The following is an 18244-nucleotide window of genomic DNA, read 5'->3' as shown; positions in this document are numbered from 1 at the left end:
TGCACCTAATGGAAGTTTTTGGCTTAAATTCTTACTTATGACCTTACTAATACTGCTAACTATACTATTTGTATTTTTCCTGTTTTACAAAATTGTCACATTATATATATTCATTGTCACATTTTTTCTAACTAATCCTTTCTTTTTGTTGTTAACAGTTTTATGAAATCAGTTTTCATCAGACTTTTAAAATTTCTTACCCAGTTTAGTTCAGTGCTATAGTTTGAAGTTTATCAGAAACCAGTAAATCTCCTTGAAGAGAAAGCATTTTGCAAAAGCATCAAAATAAAACAATAACTGTCTATAAATGACAAAAGACTTAAAAGCATGGTTAAACACTTAGTTACACTGTAATCGATAAAGAAACATGGTTACAATAACCATAATTATGACTGGTAACATTTCAGACATACCAGATTTTTAGGGATTCCATGTAATTTCTAGAATATCTATATCAATATTTTTTTCATACAATATAACCTAGGAAGATTTATTATTCATTTGACAATACTTCCCATGTCATTTAACATACCAAATGAAACTTACTAGTTTAAAATATCTCTTTGAGGTGTTTCAGGGGTCCTCTGAAGCATCCCAGATTTAGCTGGAAGTCAAAAGAATTCTGATTAAAATTTGATATTTGGGAAGCTTGCTAAGAAGTTTGAAAACAATTGGTCAGATAAAAGTATAGGTTACTGTGAAAGAATACTTATTCATTAACAATAAAAATATTTCAAGGGTAAATACAGAACAGATCACTTAAGGGGTAAAAGAAACATTACAATCTGTTACTAAAGGCAGATTAACATTTTAAGAAAACTTTGTCCTCATAACAGAGAGAGAACTAAGTCTAATCTTGTACCAGCTTACTTCTAAGATTCATTTAATGAACTAAATTTATTTTAAACTTAGCCAATCCCGACCATGTACAAAACTCTTTCACAAACCTTCCATAACTTTCTGTATCCATATAATTTTGTCTCTTATTTTGTTTTTCATTCAGAAGCAACTAGCTTTAGGACAAAGTCACTATTCTTTCATTAACAAAATATAATTCCATTCCTTATACCTTCTTTCACTGAAAACATTCATCTTTCTTTCCTAGCATAGTGGGATGTTTTCCTTAGTAGTAGAGAATATTTCAAGGTGGCACCAAACATGTATTAATATTTATTTCTAAATATCTTTAGTTTCTCTGTAAGAGGAAGTCAATACTCAGCAATTAATGTTTTGATACCTTATTTTATCTGAAAATGACCTAGCTATATAGTAAACTCCCATCATTTAACTTAATTTAGCAAAATTCTAAAATTTTAAATTACCAAATATCTGGGGAGATCATTTGAGTAGACATTTCTGAAATAATCATTCCTAAAAAGTTTACCCAAAAGCTCTTTCTCATTTGCATTTAACTTACTTAGAAGAATATTATACCAAGTTGTTTTTCTTGCTGGCAGATTTGCAACAGATATAACAGGGTCTTATTGGACTTCTATTAAACCTAAGTACAATAATAGATTTATACTTAACATTAATGAATCTTGAAACATGTCTATATAAATTAAACCAATAAGTGTAAGCTAGCTTCAAATAACAGATATTGATTCAGTACTGAATAAATTTTTAGATCACATGAACCTGATTTTCATTCTGGCCAGTTTCTTTCATATTTCTGAGTATTTATATAAGCTTTTAATTTTCTTTAAGCCAATTAAATAGAGCTCTTTTACAAATTAATTTTGGCCATGCTACATATATACAACACACAAATAGGTACATACAAACACACATAGAGACCTCATAGTTTCTATTTTAAACTTTTAGCCATGAATCAAATACAACAATATAAGACTCATCAGTTACAAGAGGTTGGATTCAAACTGGTTTTCTGCAGATTGAACAAATCAAAGTTGCCTGTCTAGACAGCTAAACATTTTTACTAACTTCTATGCAAGATATTTAAGATTTCTATTTGTTTCCAAATTATTCCCTTTCTCAAAATTTGCATTCCAGAGTTCATAACAGCAGTTGAGTCATTGATACTGAGACAGAAGTTTAGAAGTTAGAAGTTAGAATTTAGAAAGTCCATTAGTTGAGACCCCACTGTCAGTTGTACCAAAGGATCTTGGGTGGCAATTGTTACAGCGGTCTTTAAAATGGCTAAGAGCCCTGGGCCCTGTCAGTCATTACCTTCCTCATTATGGGCTTTCATAAAGGCTTGTATGTATGGTATTTCTTCCTATTTACCTTTTCTCTTTCTAGCTGGAGAATGGTTTAGTAATTTACCAACCCATTTTCAGGCCAGCATTCCCCAGAGCCTAAAGTGTGCATTACTCAAGCAGTATTACATTAAAATGCCATCTTTTTCTTAGTCATAGGTGAATAACTATAATTAGACCAGTCATTCAAAATCTTACCCAGTGAGCTATTAGATGGAACAGACAGCACAACCCCATAGCAACTTATTTCAAATACAAAGTATAAATACAAATACAAATTTCAGATTGTAATACTAGGCCTTTGTTGGTAAATGGAAGCACAAACTTACAAACGACAGGCTAAAACAAATTCAAATTTCAAACTACAAATACTTTCACTTCTAAGTCCTCTCAGCCCGAGATCTCTGTTACATGGGTACCTGTTTCAAATACAAAGGAGAGTTCCCCACCTGTCTAATTAGAGATCTCTCAGGTGAGATCAAGGGGCCTCGGTTGTCACCAGGAACTTACCCTAGGCTTGCCGATCGGATGCGACGCTTCAGAAGAAACAGAAGCATCTTTTCTTCCTCCAAGGAGTTAGTTCGGGCGATTGTGGTCCGCTGACAGGTGGAAGGGCAAGGGATGAAAGGATCCCCAGAGCAAAAGAGGCCCTGGCAGCTGCTGGGCTGTTCTCTGTTGTCCCTCCGTAGGCCTGGAGTGGCAGTCGTTCGAGCCTTGTTGGCCTGGCAGCAGGGTGGAACCTGAAGCCCCTCTTAGAAAAGAGGGTGTTTAACATCTCGTGTGGGCGCCATGAATTTGTTTTTGTTGCTGAAAGATCTGCCCCCTTCCCTGATGAGCCAAATAACCCAGAGACAAGTTCTTGGAGTTTAGAAGAAAAGAGTCAATTTTATTGCTTTGCCGGGCAAAGAGGACTCACAGCAGGCTAGTGCCTTCAAAACTGTGAACCCACCTTGAGGATGGGGCAGGGTGGTTATATAGCCATACGTCAAACAATAAAGTAGAAATATTTTCTCATCAGAAGACTTATAATGGCGACATGATGCCTCCAGGCGACCAATTCTATAGAGGCCATCAGTTAGATCTCTTTATCCCCTAAGCACTCAAGGTGTGGTCTTCTTGGAAATTCAGACTATTTTGTAAAGTTACAGTCCCGTGACCTTCTCCTTGGAGAAGGACTCAGAGACCAAGCTTGATTATTACTTTCAATGACTGGAATAAAGTAGAATCAGTAAGTTCAATAGCTTTAGTTTTAACAACGGACCTGGAACGGTGAGTAGTAACTGGTCAGTCAGGTCAGTTGACCATTTTAAGGGCAAGCATAAGAATAAGCAATTTGTTAGCCTAAGTGTGGCCATTTTATTAATCCTCCTTCATTAGGGAAAAAAACTAAAACATAAGCTTCTAATCAGGAAACGGTGATATGACAACCAATTCACAGTTTCTTGCTTCTTGGTTTTTGCCAGAGATTTAAGGTTTTTAAGGGTTAAAATTATGATATATGTAATTAAATCTCCTAAAATAAGTATTTCAGTATACAGTGGGAAAATAAGGTGTATGTTTAATGGTAAAAGTTTCATTAAAAAAAAAAAAGAGGTTTCATACATAATCAGGATTTTGAATATCTAACAAATTCTAAAAGTTCTTTGTAGCCCCAGCTAACTTTAAGATGATTTAAAGAAAACCTGAGACAACTCAAATATCATGTTACCTAGGATTATTTAATATGTAAAGTTAAATATAATCAGTCCTAATTCTAGTAATTACAAACAAATCTATCAATTACAGATGTTTAACCATGTCTTTTAAGTCTTTTTTGTTGTTACAGACTGTCAAGTTGTTACAAAGGTGCTTCACCTTTAAAAATATTCATCACAAGTCAATGGAAACAGTGGGTTACAACACTCCCACGTCAAATGATTGCTATGCGAAGATTCCAGCCCATACCCTCAGCCCTCTGGACACAAAAACAAAAGGCTGTCCTGCCCCTGGGGCCCCTAGATTATGCATTCAGAGATTTTTTACTCCCTGCTAGGCAGGGTCAACACCCCTACTCAGCCTGGCCTGGAAGTAGTTTTAAGAAGGCAGACCATCTCCCCTCTACAACCACAGAAGATTATGGGAGTAAAATCTCTGAGGGGGGAATGAGACAGGAAAGGGACAGGGCACAGCCATTCAAGGAATAACACAGCAATTAACACCAGAATGGCGAAAGATTCAACCCCCAGTAGGCTTTGAGGCTCAAGATGGTAGGAGATTTGACTTCTAGTAGACCTTGAGCTTCATTACATTCCTGTTGTAATATATTAGCATGGTGACTAACAAGCCCACAGGCGCCATGACAGTCCCAAGGCTAGCCACAAAAGGTCAGAGTGGGAAAAGGCCAATTTTCTGGGAATCCCAGCCCTTTCCCCAGACTAGATAGACTGGTCCTTCCAGTTATTAACATGTAAAGCTACTGAGCCCATAAAAACTGACAAAATGGGTGCCTGGTGGCTGCCGCCCCCTTTCTATCCTTCTTTGGAGACGGCCCACACTCTGTCTATGGAATGTGTACCTACTTTTACTCTAATCTAAGCACCCAAAACCCACACTTCATGGTCTTCTTCTTGCCTCTTTATGTATCTCTAAATAAATCTACCTTTACTCAAACAAAAACAAAAACAAAACCAAAAAGGTGATTTGTCCCTCATATGAGCAGAGGACTAAGTTACTCAGGACTGGGGGTGGATGTACACCTATATAATATACATATTTTATATGTATGTGTATATATATATATATCATATTTTATAGGTATACATATTATATTATACATGTATATATTATATAATATATGTATATATACTCATATATAATATACATATATACATTTCCATACAGACTTGTATATATAATATATATAATATATATCCACACACTGACATGTGTATACACATATATATATTACATATTATATGTGTATATATTATATATGTATAAATATACATATATAATATAATACACATATTATATAATATATATACATATCCATACACAGGCGTGTGTATTTACATGCATCTGTAAAATAGATACATGATACGGCTGCACATTCATACCTAGACCTTTGTATGGATGTGCACCCCTTTAATAGACACATGATTAGGGTGCACTTCACCTCCACCCCGGCCTGGGGATGGAGGGGTACTCCATCTCATAGACAGATGACACTGCTTTTGACTATTCAACTGGGCCCGTGCAAGTGTCCAGTGGATGATCTTTGATGTCAGATGGTCAGAAACTCCACTCTCAGGTCACACTATCATTGTTAATTTCTGAACATGCGACCAATGAATCATGTAATTCAGATGCTCCTGAACAGAACATTGATTATTTCACTTTTTTCTGGGCTCCAATTGTCTTTTCCTACAACTTAGACCACCTTGCTTCTTTATCCCATCAGTAGCCCGAGCCCCTCTCCTTTATGGAGGCAGACTTGAGATTTGTTCTCAGGTGTCCTCCCCGCTTGTCTGCCTTGTGAATAAACCGTTTCTCTGCTGCAAAGCTTGGAGTCCCAGTGTTTGGCTTGCCACCATCCAGCAGATTACATATTGAAATGATGTTGAGAAAGCAAATCTTAAAAGTTCTCATCACAATGGTAAAAATTGTAACTATGTATGGCGACTAATGATAATTAGCCTTATTGTGGTGATCATTTTGCAAGAATATAAATGTCAAATCATTATGTTGTACACCTGTAACTAATTTAATGTTACATGTCAACTATAACTCTGTTTTTAAAAGAGTAAAAAAAAAATGGTTAAGATAGAAGATTTATGTTATTTGTATATTTCCACAAGATTAAAAAAAAAAAAAGAAAGAAAGAAACCAGGTAATAAGAAGCTAAAAAGAAGATAATTCGCCTTTGATGGCCCACTTTGGGGTTATGACTATGCTGATCCCCTAAAAATAAAGACATTTATAAAGAGTGATTTTATAAAGGAAGTTAAATGTGGACTGAAGAATTTTCCTGTTTCCACAAGACTGATAGTACAAACTGTATCAGAGTCCCAGCAGGAAAAATTGATATACTCAAATTGGGGAGCTGGAATAGAGTTTGATATGCTATTTTCTACAGGGGTGTGGGCAGGGCATAAATAAGCTCTGAGGGAGAGTGCCTATCCCAGGGTTAGGAATATTGAGAGCTCCATGACCATCTGAAGGGATGACCAGGTGAAAGAAGGGAGTGGTCAACAAGTGAGTAGAAGCTATGAAGCAGTATCAAGAAGAAATCCAGGAACTTAATGAAGTTGCAAGACATCGGCCATGGTCCACATTAGTTATGGGAATACAGCAAGAAAACAGACAAATTAGAGAACTGCAACAAGAAAACAAAGAACTATGTACATCCCTGGAAGAACATGGCTGCCTTGGAACTTATAATGACAAGTATCGAGAGCAAATGTTTAGATTGCTAATGGCTAGCAAAAAAGATGATCCAGGTATAATAATGATGTTAAAAGAGCAGCATTCTAAGATTGACATGGTGCATCCTAACAACTCCGAAGGATTCTTCCTTGATGCACCTCAACATGGACTGGAGAGGAGGCACTTGGAAGCAAATCGGAATGAGTTACAAGCACATGTTGACCAGATAACTGAAATGGCAGCAGTAATGAGGAAAGCCATTGAAACTGATGAGCAGTAGGGTTGCAAGAAACAGGAACGAATATTTTAACTTGAATAAGAAAATAAAGGCTTGAGAGAGATCCTTCAAATAACTTAAGAATCATTCTTGAACCTTAGGAAAGACGATGGCTCGGAAAATACATCTTTGTCAGCATTAGTGACCAGTAGTCACCTGAGTCTGAGGAAGAGATGAAGAGCTTTTCTGTCTGTGAACTTGTTACAAGGCTCCAAACATCACCGGGACTGGCCTATTAAATGAATAAATTAACAGAAAAATCCAAAAATAAAATAAAATAAAATCTAAGAAAATTTTGTATAAGATTAATGGAGTATGAAGCTAAAGTGATAAAGAGAATGACAGAAATCAGTGGGAATTACTCTGACTTCAAGAAACTATAATAAAAAAGTTTTTAGGCCACACCAATAGCAGCAATTAATTAATAAGAAGAGATAAATATCAAAAAAGAAATGAGGAAGCTTCTTGGATTAGTTATAATTAAATTACTACAGAAGAAAGAATCCTAAGAACACATTGGAAGAAACTAAATTTTTTATTATTTGAAGATAATGATACAACAAATACAACTTAAAATTATAATACACCATTACAATGACACTGATGACAAACTGTTTAATGAATGCCATCAAGTACATTTACATGCCTTGAAATCTTACAGCCTATATAAAAAAAAAGACTGATAGAAGTCTTCCCAAATTTGGTAATACTCTTAAATATTTACAAGGCATCACCAGCAACAATAAGCCAACATTTTTCTAAGAAATTAATAATATAAAAACATTCTAGAGGAATTCTAACTATCCTAGAGGAAAGACTTTATAGCCTTTCTGTAGAAAATAACCCCGCTATAGAAAATAATACAAAATTATTGTTATATGAAGATTTATCAAAGTCTATGCAGCCAAAATGTGTAGGAAAAAAGTATTGCAGAGCTGTTTTTGGAAGTTAACTGATTTAAAATGTTAATTTTTTCTGGCTTTGTGGTATTTGTCTTTGTTGTGATTTATTTATCTGCTTAAAGAGATACTCACTTTTTCCATCTAATTTGGTATTTTTTCTTAAAGAGGCCCCCAAATTGCATTTAGCATCATGCCTCACAAACTCTGATATGACCCTAACCAGAATACAACACAAAAGAAGCAGGTGTTAGGCTAACTTCAACAATAATAACAGCAACAATTAAATTAGAATATGCGGCACTCTCCCTTGATAGACGACAGGCATACACATATTTTAAAGAGTCTAGGAACCTTATTAAGATGGAGGGGGTTAAAAAGCAAAACCAACTGAGGTGCGTAAATTGCATTTTGGAGGAAACGTGGACCCACACAACTTTGGCAACGAAGTGGTGGAAAATCATTCCAGAAGTAAAGCTACTTTAATTGGCTATCATGCAGAGACCTGCCAGGAAAGCTCTGTGGGGACTGAAATAGTATAGGAAGTCCTGGGGGAATCTCCTCTAACACACAAACTGAAACCATACTTTGAGGTCAGCTCCTCCTATTGGAAGGACTACTCTAATACACACATTGGGGAGCATAGTTGTGCAATTAGAAAAATCCCAGGGGAAAGAATTCTATCTTACTCATTCAAAAACAGAAATGAAGCAATAAATTAACTCTAAAGAACTATGGGAAATTTTGAATTAGGAGCCCCAAAAGGAAGAAATCAGATGAAATATTGTAAAGATATTGTTAGAGCAGGTAGATAACTAGATATAAGCAGAGAAAGGGGTACACAGACCAAATGGCAGGAATTGGGCAGAAAGGAGGGTCACAAGCCTAATGCAGGAAAACATACATCATATAAGCACCAGGGGCCCCTGGGCAGAGAAAGAAAAGTAGGAATCTTTGGGCTGATAAGGGGCCACACCTTCTGGCCTGGAGACCAAAAAAGAAAGGTCAGAAAAGGCAGGAATTTCCAGTGTCCAAATGTAACCCTTTGCTCATTATGCCCTCATTTCAATAAAATTAGCCTTGCACCTACACCATGACACTTTTAATCCAGACTAAATAAGGACAAAAATCCATCCTCCCTTTGGGAAGGTGGAGTTGGGATGATAATCAGGAAATACGATCCCAAGCCCTTCCCTCATCAATGAATATTCCACCCATTCATTTTTACACCCTATATAAGTAACTTGCCAGAGAAACTCAGGGCAGCTGCTCACCTGAGCCTGCTCACTCTCCCCTTAAGAGTGTACTATCCATCCTTTAATAAATCCTCACTTTACTTTTTTAACCTCTAAGTCTTGTCTCTGAATTCATTCTGGGACGGGACAGGAACCTGGAACATTGGTTGGATCCACCGGCAACAATATTACTAATAAGCTATTCATAGATTTGAAAAGACGAGAGCTCAGAGACTTTCAAGTTTTGGGGGTTTTGGTTTTGGTTTTGGTTTGTTTTCATTTTTATTATGAAAATTTTCAAGCATACACCAAAAGCAGAAAGAATAGTAAAACAATTCTCCAAATAGCCATCATCCAGGTTTTACATCTATCACCGTATGACCAATTTTGTTTTATCTACATGCCACCACTTTCCCAAAGCCCTCACTAGACTATTTTAGAGCAAATGGTAGACATCATGGTTCCATCTACAAAATCTTGTGTCTGAATCATTAAGGACTTTAAAAAAAAAAAAAAAGAACCATTTTTTTTTTACCATTATCATACTCAAAAAATAAAATTTTACAAAATTATTTAATGTCATCAAAATCTAGTCAGTATTCAAATTCCCTTGATTGTCCCATAAATATTTTTTCAGTTTCTTTATTTAAATCAGGATCCAAATGCTATTCACATATTGCATTGTTGATACGGCTGTTAAATTTTTTTTAATTTATAGATTCTTTTCTTTTGTTTTTCTTCACCATTTATTTGTTAATGAAATCAAGTCATTTTCCCTATAGAATTTGTTACATTCTAGTTTTGGCTGATTGTATCCCGGGCTGTTATTTAAAATCTTCCTCTATTCCCTGTATTTCCTATAAACTGAAAATTAGGTCTAAAGGCTTTATAAGATTCAGGCTAGATGTTTTGGGAGAAATACTTCATAGGTGATGCTGTGTTCTTATTGCATTATATCAGGAGGCATGTAATGTCTGTCTCTCTTTTTAGGATATGAAAATTAACCAGTGGGTTCAAGCATTGTCAGCCTGGTCGATCATGTAAAGTTCTCTATCAGCCTCTCGCCTAATGATTTTAGCAGTTGTTGATAATCACTGACTAAATTCATTATTTCATTAAGGTGGCAAAATGGTGAGTGCTTATCATTCCTTCTGCATAGTTAGCTAGAATTCTTCTATTAAAAAAATTACCACATTCATGTTTTAGTTTCCTTGATGTACAGCTGATACAGGAAAGGTAGGATATATGCTTGATTTTTCTTCTTTTCACCAATTTTCAGAATAATGTCCTTTAATGGATGAGGAAGCACTTATGTGTTGGTTCTGATAAGGTACAAAGGCCAGGACTTAGAGTCTTAATTCATATACAAAAACAGTAACAAATGCTATAATTGGGGAAGTGAGGGGTAGAAGGGCAGCATGGAAGAGGAACAACTTCCCCTGAGAATTGATGTCTTAACTAAGACCCGAAAATGACTCACTTGGCTTTTTTCCCACTCATCCAGTAATGCCACTGTGCCCCACCTCCTTCCTTCCCACAGACACTGGAAGCTCAAGCCTCCCAGTCCCCTCCTCTGTGTGGCCATGCTCTTTCTGCTCCACACAGCTCCCAATCTGACCAAGTCCTCCACCCTTCCAGGCCCTTATTAAAACCAACACATAAGTGCTTCCTCATCTATTAAAGGACATCATGTCATATCTGGGACCAACACATTAAGGTTGACTCCGTATAAACCCCTGAGCTTTCATAGCGTGATGACATTTGTTCTCAGGGCAGGGGTGCACACTATCCCTCCGGTCTCCTAACCCTGGAAGCTTAGACTCTGTCCAGAGGCTCTGGACCTCATTTCCATCAGACCCCCTCTTTCCACATCCAGGCCACAGATACAGCTGAGGTTGCTGCCAGGGAAAAAGAGAGAATCCATGCCTACAAGGTGACCAGTGAGCCATTGCAACACCAAGATTAAGTACTATGGCTTTCCACCCCTACTCCAAAGAAAAGCTGGAATCAGAGGTAAAAGTGTGTAGTATTGTGGTACACTCATACAGAAGGCTTAGTTTAGATAGATGAAATAATTCCATACTGGATAATCTCTTATTATGTTTTAAAATTCTATTAAAAATATAACTAATTTGAGAAAGCAGGGTTCCACACTATTACATCAATAGAATGACTGCCCCAGGGTTCATCATACATCTTAGACCTTATAAACTTCAACATGGCTTTCAGTGGCAATGGTTTTTATACTTTTGTCTCCCTCTCTGAAAAGTCAGCTCTTTGAGGGCATGAGCATATCCCTCTAGTTTCTCTTAAAATAATCCTCACTGTGCACTGTAAAACAGAGCTGGGTGATATAATGTAAGCTGAAACCTAGACCACTGAATAGAGAGAATGAAGACTTGGCTTCCACTCATGCTGATATTACTCTGGGTTCATTGTGAATGAGCTAACAAGCAGTAGTTTCAAGTCACAAAACAACAAAATAAGCACAAAGCCAATAGAGCTGAGCTGGGAAGACAGACTTGGGTGGCCTTGAAAGCAGCTGTTCCCTTTGAGTCTCTAGAACCTGCCCGGTGTAATTAGACAGTCTTTGAGGAGGGGCTGTCAGGTGGGTGGGAGGGTTTCAGCAGGTGCTGACGAGTGCCTTAGAACTGAATGACTGAATACCTTTCCTTTCTGACCAGGGATCACTCAATTTGTTCAGTCCTTATCTCTTATCTTTTTGATGACAGCCATTCTAAAAAGTGTGAGGTGATATCTCATTGTGGTTTTGATTTGCATTCCCCTAATGATTAATGATGCTGAGCATCTTTCCATGTGCCTGTTGGCCATTTCTATGTCTTTTTTGGACAAATGGTCTATTCAGGTTCTTTGGCCATTTTCTAATTGGGTTATTTGTTTTTTTGCTATTGAGTTGTATAAGTTCCCCATACACTTTGGATATTAACCTCTTATCAGATGTATGATTTGCAAAATTTTTTCTCATTATGTAAGTTGTCTTCTCATTTTGTTGTTTATTTTGCTGTGAAGTTATTTTGATGGAGTCCTACTTGTTTATTTTTTATTTTGTTGCTTTTGCTTTAAGTGTCATATCCAAAAGAATCATTGCTAAGACCATTTAAAGGAGCTTTTTTCCTATATTTTCTTCTAGCATTTTTATGGTTTCACGTCTTACATGTAAGTATTTAATCTAATTCAAGTTAATTTTTGTGAGTGGTCTAAGATAGCGGTCTAGTTTCATTCTTTTACATTCATTTTGATTATCTATTGAGTACTCTGGCTCCCTTGTCAAGTATTAGTTGACCATACATTTTTGGGTGTACTTCTAAGCTCTCAATTCTGTTCCATTGGTCTATATATCTGTTTTTATGCCAGATCACTGGTATAAAAATGGGCACATCAAGGTTTTGTGAGGCCTGAAACTTATACAGTTGGCAGGGGTGGGAGGGCTTCTTCAAGAAATAAAACATTAAAATTACATTTAAAAAATTAAGTGTGAAAGTTGAGTATTTATTTATTTACTTATTTTTTTGAGTATTTATTTAGAATTTGAATAGAAATCACAAAAAAATTCTGGCGACTTGGAGATTCAGTTTTTTTTTTCTCTAAGACTTTTAAAGGCAATTTACCAGAAATGCTTATGTAAGAATATATAGTGGTTGCAACCTGGCTTCCACTTGCCACCTAGAACATTCTACAACCCTCAGCAATTCCCATCCCTCCCTGGGGCATCGTGGCAAATCTGACTCCACGTTTTATATATTGACTTGATTGCTTATTGTCAATCTGCCTCAACAGAATGTCATAAGCTTTTTGAGAGAAGCAACAGTGTCTTCTGTTACAGCTTTATGCCCAATGCACCCAAACAGTGCTTGGCACAGAGGGGCTCACTATATGGGTTTAGTAAACTTGATCCACCCCCATCCCTGAAAATTAACTTAGGGAAAACAATACCTCTTCCTCTCCCACTTTAGCCACTCTGTCCTCTTAGATCTGCTTTATTTTCTTTTAGCACTATCACTTTTTAAAATTACCTGCTTATTTATGCATTTATTGTCTGTGTGCCCTGTTAGGGGATGCTCTACTAAGAACATGGACAATGTCTGGCTCCCTCTGTCTTCCCAGAGTTCAGAGCAGGGCCTGGCATAGAGGAGGCTCTCAATAAGTAATTTCTTATTTAATAGAAAAAATGAATAGAAGCAGAATAAGCAGATGAACAACTTTTCATGATGAAACTTGCCATACAGTACAACTCTTCATGTTGTTCATTGCAGCACTATGTACAATAGCCAAGATATGGAAGCAACCTAAATGCCCATCAATAGGCAAATGGATAAAGGAGATGTGGGAGATATAGATATATATCCATATATAAAACATATGGATATGAAATATTACTCAGCCATAGAAAGAATGAAATCTTGCCATTTGTGATAACTCGAATGAACCTAGAGGTTATTATGCTAAGTGAAATAAGTCAGAGAAAGATAAATACTTTGAAAGATAAATAAATGATTTCACTTATGTGTGGAATTTTAAGAAAATGAACAAACATAACAAAACAGAAACAGAGTTATAGATTCAGAGAACAAACAGGTGATTACCAGAAGAAAGGTGGGTGAGGGGAAGAAAGTAATAGGTGAGGGAGACTGAGAGGTACAAACTTCCAGTTGCAAAATAAATGAATCACAGGAATTAAATGTCCAATGTTAGGAACATAGTCAATAATTATACAATATCTTTGCATGGTGACATAACTAGACTTATCACAGTGAAAGGTACAGAAATTTTGAAATGTATAGAAATACGGTATCATGTTTTGTAACAGGAACATAGTGTTGTAGGTCAATTATACTTCAAAACAAACAAACTCAGAAAAAGAGATCAAATTTGTGGTTAACAGAGGTTGATGGGTAGGGGAAGGAGGAATTGGATGAAGGTGGCCAAAGGTACAAACTTCCAGTTATAAGATAAACAGTTACCAGGGATGCAATGTACAACATGATTAATATAATTAACACTGCTGTAAGTTATATATGAAAGTTGTTGAGAGTAAATCCTAAAAGTTCTCATCACAAAGAAAAATTGTTCTATTTCTTTAATTTTGTGTCTATCTGGGATAATGGATGCTCATTAAACTTACTGTGATAATCATTTCATGAAATATGTAAGTCAAATTATTATGCCTTACACTTTATAGAGTGCTGCATGTCAATTGTATCTCAATAAAACTGGAAACAAAACGTGGGCAAAGAAAAAAGGAAAAGTCATCCCTCCTCTGGGGAGAAGCCAGGTGGGGGCGTTAAACTAGTGGAGCTACTTCCGCGTGGAAGCACACATCAGAAAAGCAGAAGTGTTCCCACGCTAACAAAGAACTCTTCTGTTCAAAAGGATTTTTCAGTTGTAATTTTGATTTTTCAAAAACTTTTCTCTTGGTTGCCCTTAGAAATCTACCAATTTAAACTCCCTCCAGTTGAACATGAATATAGCCCCAGAGACGTGAAAATATAAGACAAAGCTTTTTCAATTATCTGTTTGTCTATTCATGATTCAGTACCTCAGGGGTTTTTAACCTTCCTTCTTTTTTAAAATTTTTATTTATTTATTTATTTATTTATTTATTTATTTATTTATTTATTTATTTATTTATACTGAACTATAGTTGACTTATAGTGTGTTAATTTCAGGCATACAGCAAAGTGACTCAGTCATACATACATAGATATACCCACACGTATATATTCTTTTCCATCATAGGTTATTACAAGATAATGAATAGGACCCTGTTGTTTATCTAATTTATATATAGTAGTGTGTATCTGTTAATCCCAAACTCTTAATTTATCACTCCCCTACCCTTTCCCCTTTGGTAACCATAGTTTTTCTATGTCTGTGAGTCTATTTCTTAACCTTCTTTATTTTGAAATGCAACACACCAGAATTTTAATTATAGTAGCTTTATAGCATTTTAATATCTGGCAGACTGTTACTGGTCCCAGTATACATTAACACCAACTTCCTATTTGTAACAAGACTCTGAGCTTTCACATGAGCATGTGGCTATCCATCTTTGTGTCCGTCTATGAAGGCATGCACGTATACTACAGGAAGGTCTTTGGTTTTATCTCTAAATAAATTGGCGAGTCATCACAGGGATCTGAACAGAGGAGTGACATGATCAGTGTCTTGTAGACTAAATTGTTGCTGTTGTCAGCAGGGATTTATCTGCTCATCAGCAAAATCTGGTAAGTACAAGGTAAGGCATTTTTCAAATAGAACTGAGTGCAAACTCTTCTCCAAGACCAGAACAAAAGTTGCTCTAACGAGGTGAGGAGACTAGGACTATGGAAAACTGGGTGGGTGACTTTCTTTTCCCCCACCTTAAATTCTTCTAAATGTTTGGTTTTTGCAGACAGGGAAGCGGAAAGAAAAGGGAAGGAGCCTGATGAGAATGTTTCTGATCCTAGATTTATGAGACAGGATGCTGTGCTACTCCCACAGAAGTTTTGTTAACTTTTTGCAGGTGTTTTCTCATAAAACTTTGAGTTTCCTCATTGAAAAAAGATTTCAAAGCTTCAGCTCATCCACTGCAATGGCCAAGAACATCTTTATTTATAACTTATGGAATAAAAACACAGGTTCACAGAAGGTGGAAGTCACTATGGAAAGATGCCCAGTTAGAACTACTTTTCAAAATATTATAGGTATGCAGATGAAAAACTCAAATAGGGAACACAAATGCACTGGAAAACTGAAGTTGTGCCCAGCCAAGGAAATAATGATAATTTATACTGGGCACAATTTTGGTTTAAACTTTATAACAATTTCCTAAACCAGGAATGTGCTGTGATTTTGGTGAGGCTGAGGAAATGCTTGGACGCATGGGACTTCTGAACCCCCATGTACAATTACTGTCACAAACCCCTTCTTAAGAAGTTTCTTCTTGTTCAAGAGACAGTTATGGACTCCATCACCTTGCCTTCCTAACTTCTTTTAAAAGCAGAGGTAAAAAAGAGAATAGAAGCATTGTTAAACCAATATCTACTTAACAACACTGGAAAATAATTTTATGTTTCTTTTGTGTTCACTGGATCTCCTAACACGTCAACAGGGGGAAAATGTTATCTGGAAGGGTCCTCCTATAAGCTCTTGGCTGAGCCTCCAAGAATAAATGTCTTGTGCTAGGAATTGGAGGATGGAAGAGCAGAAGGAAGCTCTAACCAAGATTATGTTTCAACGACTTTCAAAAATTATGAACAAAACATTCTAAAACCTTCCTACTTTTTATGTATGTTTAGAGTTCCTGCCCAAGATTCCTTACCATTCTGACTAAAACCCCAAGTCTCAGGTGGTAGTTAGCCTCAGGTGAGTTTCAATCTCACCTTCTCATCTGCTTTCTGTTTGAAATTTTGTAGCAGTCCAAACTTATTGAAAATTCATGCCTAAATTGCTTGTTGGTATTGTTATTCTGAGTGACGTGTGTGTATGTGTGCGCGCGCGCGCATGAGAGAGAGAGAGAGAGAGAGAGAGAGAGAGAGAAAGAAGGGAGAGAGGTGGAATAAAGCAAATGAGCTGTAATGTGATTCTCTGATTCTATTATCCCAGGTGACTTTGAGAACCAGAATATTTTCTGTGGGAAAAGGGGGGGGCTACAGATATTGGGATAGAAGAAGTTAGGTGGTTTTTTTTTTTTTTTTAACGGCTTCCTGACAATGAGAGGATCTTAGGAAAATTTAAGTCTAATGGTCCCTCTCCTGCCTTTTGTATTTTTATTACTATGTATTTGAATTTTAGGCTAAAAACAATGAAAGTCTAGTAGCAAGAAGCATCCCTAGTGCCCACATTACAGTCTTGAAATGCCATTTTTCACTAAAAGGAACCAGGGCTGCCTGGAGCAATGGCTGATTCCAGGTCTGAAGCAGGAAATGCACAAGATGAGCCAGGAGTATCTAGTCAGACCAGAGAGCAAAGAAGCTATCAAACCCACTGGGGCTGTGCCAAAAGGAACTGGGAAACAGTCTGCAGAGCCTTCCACTGGCTCAAGATGGAATAAACTGAGCATCAAGAAGAGTAACTGCAATGGACTGAAAGACACTAAGTACATTTAAATCCATGAGTTCATAATGACTTAAAAAAAAACAATAAATCATGTTTGAAGGATACTAACAACTGTTTGGCAAACTGGGACACAAAGTTGGGAATCGAGCATCTCCTCTGCCTTTCCTATACAAACTACACCTCTGGGTGGACAACTAGTAAGTGAAAGTAGATTTCTCCTTATAGAAGCATTTCAACAAATACACCAAGAATATACAGCTTGGGAAATCTCCATTTTGCAATCCCTAATGAATTCAGGATCTGAATATTGAGCATTTATGGCTGCTAACATCAGAAAGAGACAATTATGTGTCTTTTGACAAACGAACACAGTACCACCTGTGAATTGTGACCAAAAAAACCCCCCAAAAACCAACCCGATCTGATTAAGCTTCTGGATCTAACTACCAGCTTATAGGAAACACAGAGGACAGAGATATTCATATGCTTAACTACACCATAGGAACATAATCAGTATAATCTCGCCTTTGGGAAAACAGGATAAATGATCTAGCTTCTTCACAAATAAACTGCAAGGGGTTAAAAAATGAAGAGATGGATGGGGAATTTACAGATTAAGAAACCGAAAAAATTTTCCGTGAAGGTAAAGATAAATGCTAATGTGCCTTTAAGCAAGTACCCTGGATGTTGGTCCTATTTCAGTTGCAGCTAAAAACTAAAAACAAGACTTGTGAGAAACAGCAACTTTTAACATTTGGATAGTTAAAAGTCCCCTTAATTAAGTCATACTCAAAATCATCTGCATAATTTTAATTATTTTGTAAAACAGTGTTTGCCCTCTCAAAACAATGCCTTGCATTTAATTATAGCAAAATATTTTTCTTTCATAGAACAGTGGAACTTGGGATAATTCTGACAGAAATGTTTACCTTCCTTAATCCTTTCTTGCATGTGTACACTAATAGCAAAAAAAGAATTTTACGGAAAATAGGAGCTGAAAATTAAATGTCTCAGATCACAAACTGTTTTTAGGATCCTTCAAGCATCCTTGGAATGATTTTCTATCAAAATAATTGATACCGTCCGTCAAAAAAAAGGACTCAGGATATACAAAATGACATGGTAGACCCTGAGAATACCAAGAAGTGATCC

The 18244-nt window shown here is 36.4% G+C and overlaps 1 protein-coding gene across 1 annotated transcript; it reads left to right on the top strand.

Moving 5' to 3' along the window:
* Positions 1–6057: 6057 nt before the first annotated feature.
* On the top strand, positions 6058–6997 carry LOC106729365 (FGFR1 oncogene partner 2-like). Its single transcript, XM_032480822.1, has one exon. The coding sequence runs from the start codon at positions 6466–6468 to the stop codon at positions 6901–6903; it is 438 nt and encodes a 145-aa protein (XP_032336713.1). The 5' UTR covers positions 6058–6465; the 3' UTR covers positions 6904–6997.
* Positions 6998–18244: the final 11247 nt, after the last annotated feature.

This window comes from Camelus ferus, chromosome 5, assembly GCF_009834535.1.
Source record: "Camelus ferus isolate YT-003-E chromosome 5, BCGSAC_Cfer_1.0, whole genome shotgun sequence".
In the NCBI taxonomy this organism is placed as follows: domain Eukaryota; kingdom Metazoa; phylum Chordata; class Mammalia; order Artiodactyla; family Camelidae; genus Camelus; species Camelus ferus.
Note: the sequence above shows the minus strand (reverse complement) of the source record. Positions and strands in the feature narration are given on the sequence as shown.

Coding starts and splice junctions, on each gene's coding strand:
- LOC106729365 (XM_032480822.1), top strand. CDS start 6,466: ATGAAGCAGTATCAAGAAGAAATCCAGGAACTTAATGAAGTTGCAAGA.